The 18,290-nt window shown below is 44.0% G+C and overlaps 1 protein-coding gene across 2 annotated transcripts in view; it reads left to right on the plus strand.

The window, feature by feature from the left end:
- Positions 1 to 18,290, plus strand: part of GPC3 (glypican 3) — a 449,578-nt gene that overhangs the window by 303,466 nt on the left and 127,822 nt on the right. For both annotated transcript variants that reach the window (XM_067722649.1, XM_067722650.1), the window contains exon 6: positions 17,258 to 17,378. In XM_067722649.1, the coding sequence (XP_067578750.1) occupies positions 17,258 to 17,378 (121 nt within the window). The remainder of the gene's footprint in view (positions 1 to 17,257; positions 17,379 to 18,290) is intronic.

Here is an 18,290-nt window from a genome sequence, read left to right on the forward strand (position 1 = left end):
GATTTCACTGAGGCTGCCAGTCCTTAAAATATCTTTGGACATCTTCTTTAGGAAAAGCCTTGAGGGCATATGGCCGTTCCCGCAGTCTGCAGGTTGTTGGTGTTCAGCCCGTTGGTCATCAGTGGTACAGACAGTTATAGGGAGAGGACCCTGAGAGGTTAGGATGCATGAAGCAGGTGATCAGTGCATTATCAGGAAGGAGTGAGTGCAGTCATTAGAACGATACAGATGGAGATTTTCATCCTGGTTTACACATTGACTCTGTGCTTCTGGCATGTCATTTAGCATCACGGTTCTGTTACCTTGTTTGTAAGATGGGCATAATGGTACCTATTGTGCAGGATTGTTGTGAAGCTGTGTGCTGGCCCATAGGCACTGAATAAATGATAGCTGTTGATGTTATCACGTCATTAGAGTGCGGCTGAGCAGGACAGTTAAAGGTCCAGAGCAAGGGTGAAGAGCTGTAGGCCATTCTTCCTGTAAAGGTAAACTGGATCCGGGCTAAATATCTACACATCTTTTGGAACCAAACTGTTGAATGGGGAGGCTGCTCAAGCAGGGTCATAGCATTTGGGATTCATTTGGGGTAAGAGGATAATAATGGGACGCTTTATTTCTTGTGACACTTAAACTGGCTTTAAGTGGGCTTTCCAGAGAGGCATTCCAGAAATGTTTTAAGTCATGTCAGAATCGTCGATGGGACCCAACATGGTTTTGGCTGTATACATTCTGGTTGATATTTATTTACGAATTTGAAATCTGCCATTGCTTTTTATTCACCCCTCGGAGAGCATGTAAGGGAGGTGACGAATTGATTGAAACAAGGCTGCCGGAAGGCACAAGTGCCCTGGCCTTTTCCTGGTGAAGTAGACAGTCAGTCCTTGAGTGATAGCAGTGTCACTTCATCAGAACACCTTTGCCTGACACAAATGGGACACACCTGAAACATTTTCATGCAGGTACTCTGACCCAGAAGTGTTATTTCTGGTAGTCAGTCGCTGAGTATCAAGAAAATGGACTCTTGCGACTCCGAGTCTGAAGGACAGGGAGGGGCCTGTTAGGGAAGCCTCTTTCTTGGGAGCCTCTTGCCGATGGCCCTGCTCTTAGACCCCTCTGACTGCCTTGTTGTTGGGACTTTTGTGGTTGTGGTTTTCGTTTTTCTCCCCTGCAGGCTGCAGGACATGGTCGGCAGGTGCCACTTCTTTACTGCCACTGGCCCCAGTTCTTCCCCCAGGGTAAGCTTTTGGGGTCTCCATTGAAAGAAGCTCAGCTCTCCAGTCTTTTTGCCCTTTCTTCCTATACTTAAGCAAATACAAAATATTGCTTGAGTTTCTCTGATGATTTTTACTGATAAAGTCAAGCAGTTGGGAGTTAACAGAAAGCACACAGAGGCGAATTGCGCAGTTACATGGCAGTAGTAAAAAGCCATGGGCTAGAGTGTTTCAGCTCACAGCCTTGGGGTCAGCAAGCCTGGGTTTGGATTTCTGCTCCAGTATGTAGAAGCTCTTTGTCTTCTCTGAGCCCGTTTCCACATCTGCACAATGGAGTTAATAGTCTCTACTTTTAAAGGATTGTTGAGAGAATTCATAAAGATTGTGAAATATAGAGTATAGTGCCTGGAACACGGTAGGCCCTCAAGAAAGGGTAGCTATTACTGCTGTTATTCAATAAAATAAGCCTATAAAAATGGTCCTTCCAGTTCTTTACTGGAAGAGAGTTGGAGCCTGGCTTTAGCTCCCTTCAGTGACCCATTTCTTAATTCTTCAGGGAAACAGCTTTACGTGCTCCCTCGGATTTGTATCTTTTTTCTTCTCCCGTCTGCAAAAACATTAAAATCCTCATCCCAGGCCCTGCTTGGCACAAATGGTGGGCATTTGGGTCCACTGGTGACCAAGGGAGAGTTATTTGAATCTATGGGTACGTACTGGACTGGCCTTCCTACCTTCAATATCTTGTTTTATAGCAAAGGCAGTTTCAACAGTTCCTCCTAGAACTTCTTAACAGCGATTGACTCAGGTAATCTTCCTATTTTACTTACAATAGAAAGCGGGAAGGGTCTAGTCGTCCAATGCTCTGAAGTCCTTTCTGTCACCCTCGGATTAACCTTTGTGGAAAAGGAGAGAGGTCATTAAAATCGGTCATGATTTCCCAATTTCTCAAGCCAATGAATTTTACTTTTTTACGTGAGTTTGGCTTTGATCCTTGGATTTGTCGCCTCTGTAAGGAAGTTTCATTTCCCTGTGAAGGAAAATGTATTTTCATTTGTAGCTCCGGTGTCACAGGAGCGTCCTACTTTTTGCCTCCAAATATTTTAGTGATCTACGTGTCAGATGGATCTTAAACCACCCTAGGGGCTTCCCTGGTGGCGCAGTGGTTGAGAGTCCGCCTGCCGATGCAGGGGACACGGGTTCGTGTCCCGGTCCGGGAAGATCCCACGTGCCGTGGAGCGGCTGGGCCCGTGAGCCGTGGCCGCTGAGCCTGCGCGTCTGGAGCCTGTGCTCCACAACAGGAGAGGCCATGGCAGTGAGAGGCCCGCGTACCAAAAAAAAAAAAAAAAAAAAACCTAGTTTGAGCCATTCATTGGCCCGTTTTGTCCCCTTTCTCACTTCTGGGCACAGCTTCAGGCCCGGAGCTGGGATGAGTCCCTGTTTCATGAGAGCCAGAGTGAGCTGGCCTCACCCGAGGTCAGGGTACACCAACCTTGAGTTGGAGGGATGTGTAGGGGGTTACGTTACACAAGAACTCAGGCTGAAAAGCTAATGACCAGGACCATCCTAGAAGGGGCCAGAAAAAGGTACTGTGCTGGCTCACCTCTCCTTATCCTTGACTCAATGGCATCTCTTCTGAGGAGCCTGAATCCTTCTGCCCCATATGCCCTAGTCTGGGTTAAGACCCTCAGCACATAGGTGTCCCTCTGGCACGTCTCCGGTTACATGTTTTCTCTAATCTTCCACTAGAAGACAAGTACTGTGTCTTCTGGCTATATATCCTCGTTGCTTAGTTGTACCTGCCATAGAGTAGACTCTCCATACATTTTTATTGAATTCAATAAATAAACCAACAAACATACTTGTTGGTAACAAACCAAAGTACCAGATCTAGCTTCCCCGTGGTATGTCTGTGTGCCTTTGGACAGGTTTGCTTAAACTCTCTGTTGTTCTTTTTTTCTCCTTTATAAAATGGTGTAATTAATGCCTCCCCTGGCAACCTCATAGGGTGTTGTGAGACTCCAATAAGCAAACATGTATGAAATAGCTTTGAAAATTGTGAGGCGCCCTCCATTTACTAGGTGTTAATGTAGAAAAGTAGATCAGATCCGGAGGGAAGTTCTACCACGAATAAATGGAACTATATGTTGGCTAATTAACACAGCATTACTGGCTCTCTTTATAAACACAGAGCTTTTAGCAGCTTCCCGAGTATCTCTCCCTATGCATCTCTCCAAAAATATTACTTTAAAAAAATGTGTTTTCCTTAAGCAAATTCACCTACTCCCACAAATTCTATTTTTAAACAAGTCATTCCATGGTGTTGAATAAACCAATTGACCCGGCATAAGGAAACACTTTGAGGGATTTGTAGCATCAGTTTAAATTAATGAAACGTCTGAGTGACAGACTTCTACAATAAATGCAGCTTTATTACTTGCAAACACATATAAATAACAGTGCTGGGAATAGAACATGGAGAAAGACAGCCTGCATCGGAGAATCGAAGTGAACAAATAAGAATCATTGATAATGAGGCTATTGCTGTGTGAATGTCCTGCTAAAGACCATCATCCTCAAACTGGCTAACGTTCCCCTGGTGAAACCCATTTATTGAAGAAACTCTTTTTCCCCCTTCATAGACGCGAAGAAAGTCCTATGAAAACCCCCTTCGCATGGCTTCTGGATAACACAGCTTTTCCAAACCCCAGTGGATGGCATTTAGCAGTAGTGCTCTGCACTCTAGTTATAACAAATAGCAATTCTGAACAGCAAACACCTTCTGGCCGCTACGGCGATCAGCTTGTTCCAGTTTGCCCAAGACTTTCCAGTTTGGGCACAGAAAGTCCCGAGTCCCGGGAAATTTCTCAGTCTCAGGCAAAGAGGGACAGTTGGTCACCTCCTGGCACCTGTGCCCTTAGGAGCTACTAAATATGGGAAAAGGTGCAGTTGTAGGAGGTTTACATTTGGATGGGTGCAGGGATAGCTGGGGAATTGCAGCTCTGTTGGGTTTTCTACCTTCTCTATTTACCTTCTCTTACCTTTTCTTGCCTGAGGCATTCTGAAAACTTCTCTCCTCTTCCCTTTGCCCCCTCCAAATCCTGTCTGAGGGTGCAGTGTAACTTCAGAAAGTAGGACTGAGAAGAGGGGCTATAGCTCAGTGGTAGAGCATTTGACTGCAGAAAGTAGGACTGAAACAGTGAAGGTGCTTAATGATGATAATAGCTAACATTTCTATGGTGCTTACCATGTGTGCATTAAGTTAATTCTCACCACAGCCTTCTGATCTGGACATGATTATTACCCCCATTTATTGATAAGGTTAACAACAAAAGCCACAGCACTAGTAAGAGAGATGGGATCCAAAGTCAGACAGTCTGTGCTCTCTTACCCACTATACTGCCTGTCAGATGCTTGGCTTCTCTCCTTCATGGGTTCAAAACCCTCCTACCTTCTTCCTGTTCTTTTTTTTTTTTTTTTAATGCGGTACGCGGGCCTCTCACTGTTGTGGCCTCTCCCGTTGCGGAGCACAGGCTCCGGACGCGCAGGCCCAGCAGTTGTGGCTCACGGGCCCAGCCGCTACGCGGCATGTGGGATCCTCCCGGACCGGGACACAAACCTGCATTCCCCTGCATTGGCAGGCGGACTCTCAACCACTGTGCCACCAGGGAAGCCCTTCTTCCTAATCTTGATGGAAACCCTGATCTAAGCTTGCTCTCCTCTCTAGTCCAGCAGACCTGGGATGGGTGTCCTGTCTGGCTTTCCCTGGCCTGTGCTGCGAAATCCTATCCTTTCCTTGGTCTCTCCCCAGTCCAGACCCAGTAAAGTTGCAGTACCTTTCCTGCCTCTTGCACTATGCTTCTGTGCTCTCAGATTTTCTCAGGGCCGGAAGGTGGCATCTCCTGGGAGAAAGAGCCGATGACCTCCATTCCATCTCCTCTACACAATATCTCTTATGATGAAGCCATTGCCTCTGTATCCCCTGTGGAGCTGTGGAGCCCATGCAGGTAGAGACCCTTTCGCCCTAGACTGGAAGTCCAGCCTGGGTCTTAACTCTACCACGAGCTGGTTTGTGTGATCTTGGGCAAGTCACAGCCCTTCAGCATTTTATTTATAAAATGAAGGAGTTAGACAGGATGACCTCTAAGGCTCTTTCAAGCTCTAACAGGCCATGAGATCCTGTGGCAAGGATATTTGAGGGAGGGAGGAGTCTGAGAGGAGGAGGGATGCCATAAAGCCGCCTTGGTGACTTTGAATTTCCAGTTCTTTCCCTGATGGCTTCCCAAACAGACCAAAGTGAAAGCGATTCAAAAGGAGCCCCGGGGCGTAATCATTCTCATTAGAAGAGATCCTCCAGGTGTCTTTGGGGCTACAGGGGAGCAGGTAGGTTGGCTGTTTGAGATGTTGTCAGAGGTCTCAGTTTCTGGTGTTGGAGAGTTTGGTGTGAAATTCACATAATTAAACCTTAAAGAAATTGTCTTCCCCCATAGCACCTCGTGACCCCAGTGGAGCTTCTGAGCAAAAGAAAGGGAATTCAGTGTCTTGCTCCTAAGAATATTTGACACAAACCACCCAGAATGAAAATTAGAAGCCCTCTAACCACAGAGATATATCATTGAGGGGAGAGATACATCTAGAGGAGTGCCGAGGGCTGAAGGGCAGGTAAGAGCAGAGGGTACAAAGTGGCTGAGAAAACCCAAGGGAGGGAGAACATTCTCTCTTTTCCGAGACCCTCCGGGCTAGAGAGCTAGGGTAATTTTTGACCTAGCTGTCCTTGTGCGCATTGCTGTGAGCTTTTATGAAGTATTTATGTATGTAGCAGTTTATGTTTCACCAAGTGCTTTACAATCCCTTTTATTTGGCTTGGTAAAGTTTTCCTGGAATCCCATCTATTTTACGATCAGCAGAGTCACTTTTGTTTGCTTAGCACCTCCCTGTGTACGGCCTCACACAATAGGCCACTTGTTCCGGCAGGAGAGCAGGTGCAAAGAGTCAAGGAGCTAAAGGCACCTGCAGCTCCTGGGGCAGTTGGAATGGGGGTGGTTTACACTTCAGTTCACCTTTCTTTCCCTCCGTTATCCTTTAGTTTTATTGCTGGCAACTAGAGAGCGGCAGTGCCAGGCTTGGACCTGCCAAGGGCAGAGCTATTCTGCTAGTCAGACCTTGGCAGTGTGGTAGGCTCTTTCCCCTGTGCTCGTAGCTCTGTTCCGGTTCCTCTGGCCATGCCCACCGTGGCCACTGTCTTCCACCAGGCAAACACCTGCTGAGTGTGTTTCCTTCTGCTACCCAGGGCTCTGACTGCAGCTTAGATTCTGGGGCTCTGAGGCTGATTTTAAGAGAAGGCAGCAGAAGTGACGGCTCCACTTTCTTCAGACCAGACCTTTCAGCGTCCTTGGGCAAGTCTAACACCTTATTCTTGCTAGTTCCTTCTTCCTCCCATCAGTCACAATGGCGTTCTGTGCCAGCTCTCTGGGTGTCATGATGTGATGTAGGCTGCTGTGGGTGTCCTCGGCTCATGAAGTGGTAGAGCTGCATGCTCTCAATCACAAGTTTGCAGGGGAATCCAACACAGTCACTAGTTGAAGATTTCATTTTCTGAGGACCAGATCTGCCAAAGCCAAAACCAGGATCTGGTCCATGAAATACAAACTGGAGATAATGAGCTAGGACATTGGAAAATTCAGTACCTCCAACTGTCACGGTTCTGTGGCTGAACACAGGGCTGTGTAAGTGCTTAATAGGTAAGTGTGGAATAAAGGGTATTTGCATTCCATACTGATGGAAGACAGCAAATCCTTTCTCTGACCCCCAAAACTGAGAACCTAGAAATTTCACCATCAGATTTGAAACCCTCTCAAAGTTATTGCCTTGACCATACAAATATAACAGATGGGTTAGAATATTTGTTTTCACAACAGTAAAATCTCATTAAATCAGGCCCAGAAGTGGGCCAAAGTTTACAGTATTGGAAAAGGGTTTGTGATGCAAATTGATATTGCTAGCAGGAGTGTATCTTGGGTGGGCTCAGTGTCAGGGGCCCAGTGATTGGTCCCTGGGGATGGGACAGAGGCTGAAGGAGTGGTGCTTGGGCTATGGGAACTGTCCTGGCTGGCTGGCCCGAGTGGGAAGTGGCCCACCACCTGAATACTGATGTTTGCTGGGGCACCGGCAGGAACTCTGCCGTTCCCTAGCTAGCCGTTGGTTTCCACAGTGGCGCAGTCTAGCAGGTGGGACACAGGGGCAGGTTTTCCTGGCAGGACCCAGACAAAAGTCCAGTGTAAGACAGGTCCTCAGTCACTGGCTGCAGGTTTGGGGGGAAGACCCCAGGGGAACAGACTGACAAGAGCTGGGCCGAATGGGTCAGAGTCTCCACCGCCGAAGGTGAGCTTCGGGTGAGGTCTTCAGACTCAGTTCAGTTCAACAGATGCTTATTGACTGCCTACTGTGTGCCGGGCACTGGAGAAAGCAGAGGACTGACTTGGGGGTGAATACAAACGAGGAAACCAAGGTGGAATTCAGGCCGTATGGCCCGGGAAAATATAGTGGGCAAAAGGAAGTCACGCCTGAACATCTGAGATTCACTCCAAAAGCATGAAATACTGGCTCCGAGGAGCAAAAGACTAATTCCAGAGACTGGGGCCTGATAGGCCGGGCAGCTAAGCTATCACCTTCCTGCCTTTGTCACCATTGGCTCAGGATCTCGGGAGGGGCCTAATCCTGCACATTGAAGGTTTCAGAGCCTGTAAATGACTGTGGCTAAGACAGCAGAAGCTAACAGCAAAATAGTGGCAGGAATGTTGAGCTTGCTTTTAAAGTATTTCAGCAGTACCCATTCATGTGAAAACAGTTTATCCTTTGCTCATAATCTTTGGCGGTTCATTAAATAAAGTTCAGCAGGACATCCGACACAACAGTTAGGAGGCTTTCCTTTGTGAAACGCAACGCGAGAAAAAGGTTCACAAGTCACACTCTTCCCTAACTCAGACGTTGCCTCTCCCTCAAACTGGTCTTGGGTCAGTGAAGTGTGATTGGAAGTGGACTTTGAGAGTCCCGTTCTTCATTTTGAAGATCGCTGCATTAAAGAATAGATGTTTGTTGGAGACCCCGCAGGGACCCAGGACAAACAAAGCAGTGTTCCAAAGAGAATGATTTGAAAAAGTGACTTTTCTGTCACAGAGCGGAGGAATATGAAATGTGGTGGGAGGAGACAGTGAAAAGGCTTCTGACACCCAAAGTTGATCACTTGGGAAACTTACCTATCTGCCCTGGGCCACAGGTAAACGATCTGTTCTTCAGTGGACTAAAATTAATTCTGAACCATTCGAAGTCCTAACCAGTAAGTTCTCCGCCTCAGGTGCCCCATCCCCTGGAAGCTTTGTGAAGACATCTCTGCTCAGTGCTGGCTACTCACACTTTCTTAAGTCCTCTCAGTGCGGGGACGAGCAGATTTAAAGCTTCCCCTAACTATTCATTGCAAGGTTTACTCATCCTCCCTCAAGAAATCCTCTTCCGAATAACATTTATTGAACACCCATTGTGTGTTGGGTGCTTTCACATAATAATACAAGCCCTCTCATAGATGTGCTGAGCCCTCCTGTGAACACTTCACCTATGTTATCTCAGTTTACTAACATTCATTATATCAACTAAGCCTCAAAACAAATGCAGGTGGCATTTAAGCTCAAGTTCAGCAGGGTTTAGTTACTTGTCAGAAGTCACACAGTACCAGCTTTTGAACCTATGTCTTGACTCCAAGGCCAGTGCTTATTCCACCACGTGACTCAGCCTTTCTAAAATGTATTGTCTTTGCTGCCTCAGTAAACTATGTAGACCAGACTAAATTTTACGTCTTAAAAATAATTATTGATCATTATTTTGAAAATCAGTTACTTTCATACAGTGTTGTCATGTGTTGAGGTGTGTGACCTGTTCTTTGACCCCTTCCTCTTGGCTCTTCTATTTGGGGGAAGTTACAGCTCCAGTCACGTTCCACCAGCAGCGCTGCCAATAATAATTTGCGTGGCTACTGCTTGATCTCTCTGGGGCTCAGTTTGCCCATCTGTTAACAGGAGTGCATTGAACTAAATGATTTCGGGGGTCCTTTCCAACTCAAATATTTTTGAGTTAAAATCTAACTTAAAAAAAAACCCAAAACTACAAAACAGGTAAAGATCATTTCCTTTTCATTTAACTCCAGTGGGACAAGAAAACATCTGGTTTTCCGGGCTACTTCTCTGGGCTAGAAGGACTCGGTAAATGAGTTTGGGGTGATTTAGTAATAAATCCCCATCACACGCCTTGCTCTGACATTTCCACCCCCAATTATTGAGCTTTGAATTACATATTTTTTGTTGTTTTTATAAGCCTTACACTGGATCAAATTCCTTTCCTCCTTGGTATGTTCCCCTCAAGGACACCCCTCAGAGAACCCTTCACCAGCCCTGCTTGCCCTGGCTTAGTATCCTGGCCGCTTGTGGTCAGGGCTCAAAGCCCAGAAAGCAGTTCACACCAGCGTTCCCACACATCAGGCTCTGCCTATCCCGCAGTTCTCGCAAGAATCACTTTTGCTTCCTTATTTACTTTTCTCTCTCCTTACCTCCAGGCTCCTCTACAGAGTCTGCCTCTTCAGACAGACATTCAGGGGCTCCCATCTCAGGCATTTTCTCTCTGTCTCCCCACAGCCACAGACTCTTCTCCCTGTGGTGGGCGATATCAACTCCTCAAGCTTTCCTCACCATCTGGAAAATATTCTTCGCTTCTCTAGGTCTAAATGACTTCTTGATTATATTCCAAGACCAATCTTTTAGTCTCTCCTCACAGTGAGGTTTGAAAATAGGCTGAAAACAGATTCTAATACAGTTATTCCCTTACATAGGTAATGTCCACTAAATGAGGTATAAATGGGTTTACATCTCCCTGATTTCTTCTCTACCTTTTGCTTCCTTTCTGTTGAAATCTATTTGTAATTTCTGAAAGGCTATTGTTTGAGAATAGAAGTACTTCTTGGAGTACTATGGTCATACCTGTTTCTAGCACTCTCCTGGCTGAAATTTGCTCTGAAGTGGTACTGCTGTACCAACAATTATGAAAAACATTTTTCTTTAAATATGTGCATAAATAAATGAGAAGCAAATTGTTGCTTTCTTTATTAAGCATATTTACAAAATTCAGCTATTTCCACCTTTATTTTTCTGTTCATTTATGTAAATTAGACTGCATCTTGCATAGAAAAAGAACACTTTCTCAGGCCTATTAATAAGGGTTTTCTACCCTGTGTTCTAGTTTTTTTATTCATTCATTTATTTATTTTCAGCTGTGTTGGGTCTTCTTCGTTGCTGTGCGTGGGCTTTCTCTAGTTGCGGCGAGCAAGGGCTGCTCTTCGTTGCAGTGCGCGGACTTCTCATTGCGGTGGCTTCTCTTGTTGCGGAGCTCGGGCTCTAGGCACGTGGGCTTCAGTAGTTGTGGCACGTGGGCTCAGTAGTTGTGGCTCGCGGGCTCTAGAGCGCAGGCCCAGTAGTTGTGGCGCACGGGCTTAGCTGTTCCAGGGCATGTGGGATCTTCCCAGACCAGGGCTGGAAACCGTGTCCCCTGCATTGGCAGGCGGATTCCCAACCACTGCACCACCACCACTAGTCCCTCTAGTTTGTTTTTAAAGCTACTTACACTCTTTAAATTATACCATTTTTCACAGTGATTGTTGCAGCCAGAGTACTTTCCAAGGAAACAGTCTGATAAATTACTGAGTTTGGGTAAAGGGCTACTTGCAATACTGCAGTCTAGCCATAAGATGGCGCTCTGAGAATGTGAGAGCTGTAACTTATTGTAGGTCATCTATAACCCCAGCAGCAACGTGAACTTAAATAATTGGTGGGGGGAGGGGGACAAGTTGGTTTTTCTAAGACTTGCTTTCAAATACTTGCCACTAGTCTAATGCCTAGGGGAAGAAGGAAAGTGAATTTTCTAGGAACTTCTCTCTCCAAAATCAGCAACGTGCATTTAAGGAACCTTTTAAAGAAGGAATTTCTTCTAAAGGTGGGAGTTATGATGCTAAAACTACTTGGGAAAGTCCCTCTCAGGGTCTCAGTTTCTTCATCTACCCGATGAGTGGATTGGACAAGATGCACTCTTAAGTGTGCTTCCATTTTGAATGTTCTATATTTGAATCCACTACACCCGTGCTGCCTCAGCCAGTACAGAGACAAGAAGAAAAGATTGCCCATTTTACACATGTTTGACTCTATTCCTCTTCTACAAGTGCTCTCTTTGCTTCAACTGTCCCAAGACCAGCACGCCCAGATGTCCTGTTTTAATTAGGTTCCTTTTCTCTTTGCAGCTTTTGCACAGGTTTTCCTCCCCCCGCCCCCCCGCAATCCCTGACCAATCTGCCTGAACAGAGGCATGTCCCCCTTTCACTTCACAAATCAGGTTTGCTTGGAATTAAGGCAGGCATTTTCGTGCTAAGCAGATACCACACTGGGTGGGGGAAGGAGACACCACAAGTAGTGCTTAAAGGTGACACTTCTGACATCACACCTAACATGTCCAGTTAAGAAAAGTTTCCATTTAGGAGGTAGGAACTTCTCTCTACTTTTCCTCCTCCACTGGCCAGTATTCGTTGCCAGAACCGTGTCAAAGCTTTAGGAAAAAGCAGTGTTCTGGAGAGAGGACAATTAATCTAATTAGAGATGAGCGTTACTAAGCAGATAACCCATCCTTAAAATCCCGCATGGCCGTCAGTGTCCCCGTTCCTGACACTCTAGGCAGTCTGAATGAGGAGACTTGTGGCTGCAGTGACTCATCCTCATTCAAAGCCTGTCACGAACCATTGTGCACCAGTGGCACAGAGGGAGTGAGTGGAAGTGAAATGTTGAATTAATTAATTCATTAATGCACCTCTACAGAGACACCCCTAACTGAGTCCCCTCTGGCCTTGAAGCTCGGAGTGTGCATGTTACCTAAAATTCCCTGGGGTTACATCACATATGTTGCATTGCTGCAAGGCAGGGAGACATTCTCCAGCATTCATTTGCCTATTGTCCTTAGAGATTTCAGATCACCTTTGGTGTTTGTCTAGTGCCGGGTGGTGGTGGTGGTGGTGGTGGTGGTGGTGTATTACTTCTCTAACTTCAATACCTTATCTTTCAAGAATGCAAATATTTCACTGAATAGTGATGCTGTTGGATTTCTGTTTGGGAGAAGAAACTCCATACACAGGGCTCTCCCCAAGGGCTTTTGAAGGGCAAGCCCAGGAATCTGCTGAGTAGATAAAGACAGCAGTTGTTGCAGGCACTGTTGCAAGGCTTGTAGACCATTACCAGTAGCTGGCTAATTGTCTCATACAATGGGACAGTGTGGTGTGGAAACGTCAAATATTTAGTCAGCATGCATTATCTCTAAGGAAGCAATAGCAGCAGAGTGGTTAAGAACAGAGGCAGCGGGACATGGACTCAAAGGTTCAAACTCCAGCTTTGCTATTGACTAGCTGTGTGACCTTGGGCAAGTGGCTTCACTTTGTGCCTCAGCGTTCTCATCTGCAAGAAGGGGCTGATGATAATACTGTCTACCTCATCGGGTTGTTAGGATTAGGTGTGGTGATGCAGGGTGTTTTTTTCCTCAGTGCTTGGAACAGTATTTGGCACAGAGAAAGCACTCAGTACTTTCAGTACTGAGCAGCTTGTGTTATTACAACACCAGGAGGTGCTTTAGGTGGTACAAAAGAGAACTAACCAAGCCTCTGCCTTCAAAGAGCTCACAGCCTATAGGGGCTGGCAGATGAATGTACGTAAAAGGAGCACGAGCAACTCAGCATGGTACCCACAATACATTTGGGTACAAGGGCAGCAGTTCAGAATGAACCACAGTGGTTCTAGGAGGCCCTCAAGTCCCATCAGAAGAGGACTAGGCGTCTGCCGGGAAGGTGGGTAAGAACTTGAATGGCTTTTTTTGCCTCCGTTTTGAGAGGAGGTACTCAGAATAATGCACATTCTTAGTCACATCCTCACTAATATATTGACTGTCCTTTTGAAATAGACAGGCTAGCGTTACCTCATTGAAGAGTAGAAAACATATAAGCTGTGTTTAACCTGACGAAGTAGAATTTGTGACCTGATGATAGCCATCTGAGGTGTGAAGGAATTCCAGGGTGACATTGTGTATATTGGCCCAAATATGTGTTCTCATAAGAAATCACCTTAAAACCAGGGTTCTAGTGAGGGCCAACATAACTCTTATTAACAAGAAAGATTTCCCAGAGGCCCTGAGCTATGCATAGGAGTTAGGCCCACTTTTTATTTTCCTTTTGTTTGTTTTTTGTTCTTTTTTTTTAATTTTTATTTTATTTATTTTTTTATACAGCAGGTTCTTATTAGTTATCCATTTTATACACATCAGTGTATACATGTCAATCCCAATCTCCCAGTTCATCACACCACCTGCCCCCCCCCAGCCGCTTTCCCCCCTTGGTGTCCATATGTTTGTTCTTTACATCTGTGTCTCTATTTCTGCCCTGCAAACCGGTTCATCTGTACCATTTTTCTAGGTTCCACATATATGCGTTAATATGCGATATTTGTTTTTCTCCTTCTGACTTACTTCACTCTGTATGACAGTCTCTGGATGTTCTTTGTTCTTGCTATGGTTGTTTTGTTTTGTTTTGTTTTGCCTTAAAAATAACTACTATATAAAATTTCGCTCATTAAAAATTAAATTATTTTAAGATTTTAAAGTGTAAAAGACATAGAAGGACATAAAAGAAAAAAGTCAAACTTCCTCCAAAATCTTACTCACTGGAAGTAACCACTTTTACCATTCTTTTATGGAGCCATCTAAAAATTTTCTGTGTATATTTGGACACATATAAAATGTATGAGAGTAATGCGTATGCAGACCCATTTTTACCGCAAATAGAATCACACTGTGTACATTCTTAACCAGTACTTGTATTTGTTACAATGTATCTTGGATTTGGTTCTATATCAACACATATAGATCTACTTGTTCTTTTAATGTCTGCATAGTATGCCATTTTAACACTCGTGGCTTTTAAGATTCTGCTCTACATTTTGTCTGGCTAAGGAGAAAGAGTAGAGACGTAAGAAACAGAACATGATATTGGGGATGGGGGAGAGAGATTGAGACACCTAAAGGGACAGGGCAAGATCAGCGTTTTTGAATAGTTTTAAAATAGTGCCACTAAATTTTAGCAGCTCTAGACATCAGTCGAACCAGTACTTTTGGTTACTGCTTCATGGAGTAAATAAAATAAAGTTTTAGAGCTAAGCCATAGGCCAGCTCTTCCCAACACTTCTGTAACCAGAAACCATGCTTAATTTACTAGAGTCTTTTGAGGATTTAAATAGCACATGGATAGAGCAGAACAGTGGATGCTATTTCGACTTTCAGAAAGTTTGGCAAGCTTTTAAACTCAAAGCTGTTTTTAAAAAATTGAGTCACGATGGGACTGGGGAGCAGTGTTTAGTGCTGTCTCCTTAGCACCAAGTCCATGGCTTGGAGGTAAGAAACAAAAAAAATAGAGCTAAAGGGGCATTTTTCTGAATGGCAGAAAATAGACAGTAGGGCCGCAAGGGATCAGCTATGGGACTAATTTGACTTAATATTTATAAATGATTTGGAAGAGGCAGTACAGGGCAAAATCACTAAGTTGGCAGATGTCTTTACAGTATTCCAATGAGGATAATAAACTTCAGGAAGAGGTTTGTTTTGTAGGAGTGGGCATAAAAGCGGCCGGCAGGCTTCGATAGGAGCAAAGCCCAGGGAAATGTCTCTAGGGACACGTTCCTGAAGTTCATTTCAGAAGATTTATAATGAGCCTTACGTCTTTCCCTGTCACTTGGGTCTCTGCTTCAGGTATCAGTAGATGTAAAGAAGAAGGAGATGGAGTTGGCAGTATCATCAAGAGGGAGATTATATTAAACAGGCAGCATTATATATGAACAAAAAAAAAGGAGGCTAGTGGGGAGCTGGTTCACACCAGATATATAAACAAAGAATGTTGCTTTAATACAGCCCCCAAAGGCAATTGGTATTTGATGGTTGGTGATCTGTGTGTTCACTAACTTTTAAAGTTAGGTAAGCTGAATGTGTTAGGCTACCATTTTAGAAGAAATGCAATCAGATGTTCTCTTCAACGTTCCTACAAAATATTTTTCTTCTCAGAAGATGACTTTCAGTTATAAAAGTCAGACCTTGATTTCCTGACCTCCTCTGCTATCATGCGTGGTAGCATCGAATCATGTCCTTAGTATTGGCAGATGCATTATATTATGGAAGGGAGCATCTAACACGGTCAGATCAATATCTTCTGAAGTTGTGAAATTTTCAGTAATGAAGAGATAATGAGGTCTTCCCTGTCACCTCACACTGTGGATGAGAAGCTCAGATGAGCTGAGTGATACAAAACTGCTATGTAAAATGCTGTGCAAAAATACAGTAGTATTAATGATTCATTGCATGTCATAATTTGGGATTAGAAATACAAACTGATTAAATTCTAGAAACTTATGCTTTATAGATATTAATGTAAATGTACAAAGAGTGGTATGCGAGGATGTTCTTTGCAGCATTGTTTATATTAGCGAAATATTAGAAATATCTCAATTGTTTATCAGTAAGGGATTGGATAAATAAATTATGATCTAGCCATACAGAGGAATAAGAACAAGGCAGTTACTTATGTTCTGACGTGGAAATATATTCAAGATTTATATTAAGTGATAAGTTGCAAATCAATATGACTAGTATGATTCCAGTTTTGGTTAAAGCTACATGTTAGTATATGCATGTGAAAACCCCTAGAAGAATACCTATCAAACTGTTAACCATGGTTCTCTCATGGAAGGATAGGATGATACAAGAACTTTTGCTGTGTGCTTTGCTTGTTTCTATACATTTGAATTGTTTATAATGAGCACTATTATTTTTGTAATTAAAAATATTAGTAAAAGAAATATGAATTTACCCTTAATTCTACTGCGTTTTTGTAAATTTTTTTAAATGTATAAAGTAGGAGCAAAAACCCTGCAAATGTTTCCATTTCTTTAAGAAAATATTCCATTATCAGGATGAGCAAAAAGCAAAAAAGGGATCAAAAACCTCTTCCCACTTTGGTAACAGTGTTCTGGTCTTTCTACATGATGGAAGATAAAGGAAGAAATGAAATCTGTTTCTTGTTCTGTTTTGCGTTTGTTTGCTTTGTTTTGCAAGATGAGGAGTAACTCTACGTAGAGGTCTGGAACCATGGGGGCAGCGAAGCAGTCACCTCAGTAGTGAATTACTGTCCCAGTCAAAGTTGCCAAAGCCCCACACTGAAAGGCAGAATTGCCCAGGATTGTTAATATCCCCATTCTCGCATTGGTAAGGATGTCCATAGATACCTTGAAACTTCAATCCTGAAGCGAAAGCCTATGGTTTATCCGGGGGCAGCAAGTTAAAACCTTCCCTTGAGCTGGTGTTCTGTCTTCCCGTGGAGAACACAGACAGAAGCTGGCCGGCATAATTTATGCTGCAAATGGCTTAGGAAAGCGTCCTGAAAAGCAACCCAGCTCCCAGACCTGCAGGAAATGATGGGAGGAAGAAGTGGAGAAGAAGGAAGAGGTAAAGAACACGCAAGAGTCTTTCTTCTTCAAATGAGTAGAAAGCGTACTCAGAGTTAAGGACCTTCCTGTGTGCTTCCCTGGCCAAGACCCAGCAGCTCCCTTAGCATAGCTCTTCTCACTCTGCATGCTCTCTGGACTGTACACTAGACTGAGGGCACAATAAGGACAGAGACCTTGTCCGTCTTGTTCATTGGTGTATCTCCAACACCTAGAAGAAAAGGATGTTGAATGAATACTTGTTGACTGTTGAATGTTCTCTACTGCAGATAGACCCTATCTGGAGCGGTCTACCTTTGTACCATGCAGTCATCCCATGGGTTGGAAGGCTGAAGAGAGCTTGCGGTCAGCTTGACCATTGGTGCCAAATACAGTCAACTTGCACTTTGCTTGGAACTCTCTTGTGACAAACCTTTTCTTTACCTTCGTGTTTCCCAGATACAGCCAAAAGGCAGCAAGAAATGGAATGAAAAATCAGTTCAACCTCCATGAGCTGAAAATGAAGGGCCCTGAGCCAGTGGTCAGTCAAATTATTGACAAACTGAAGCACATTAACCAGGTATGTGTGTATCCAACAAAAAATGGAAATGGCAAAAAAGTGGTGGATGGATGATGTCCAGTGTTCAAACTGTATTCTTGGGCTTTTGGAGAGGCAGCCATTGTTCATTTTCTTCAGATTCTCTCTGCTAGAAAAGGACTTCTGACCCTTGTTTTCCACCCCACTTTTAAATTATAAAGAAAACATTGTAATATAAGAGAAAACAGAAGGAAAAGCACTTCTCACAACCCAACTAGTCTATTTTGTTTTCATTTTCACACGTTCTTTTTTAATATTTGTTCATAAAATCACACAGACTTTTTACATAATTGGAAGTATACAAGTGATTTCTAGTTCTTAAAATGAACACTATATTGGAAACACTTTTTCATGTTGCCATATATCTTCATATTAATCATTTTCTGTGGCCGCAGAAGATTCCTTTAAGTATTAATTATAATTAATCAATCTGCTTTTGCTATGCATTCAGATTGCTTCAGATTTTTGCCATTATAAATAAAGCTACCTCTCCTGCATAGCGCTATCTCCTGATCTTAGATCATTTTCTTAAAATACTGGGGTTATTGGGTTAAAGGATGTGAGCATTTTAATGCATGTTTCCAAACCACTCTCCAATGGGGATATATCAGCTTTCACTGCCACCAGCAAGATACGAGAGGACCAGCTTCACTGCACCCTTGCCAACTTCTGACTCACTGCCATGCACCGAGACACCCACAGATTCCCTTAACCTGTACACAGTTTTTCCTCTCAGAAGGAGTTTAGTAACTAAGACACAAATAGAAGTTAGTTGTACCATCTGCTTGTGATTGCTTTGTGGCCACAATTTTTTAAATGCCATCAAAAATGCCACCAGATACCAGAGTGACAGTGTTCCTACCCCACGGTCCATGGGTGGGAAGGCGCTGGCAC

The sequence above is a fragment of the Pseudorca crassidens genome, chromosome X, assembly GCF_039906515.1.
Source record: "Pseudorca crassidens isolate mPseCra1 chromosome X, mPseCra1.hap1, whole genome shotgun sequence".
Lineage (NCBI taxonomy): Eukaryota > Metazoa > Chordata > Mammalia > Artiodactyla > Delphinidae > Pseudorca > Pseudorca crassidens.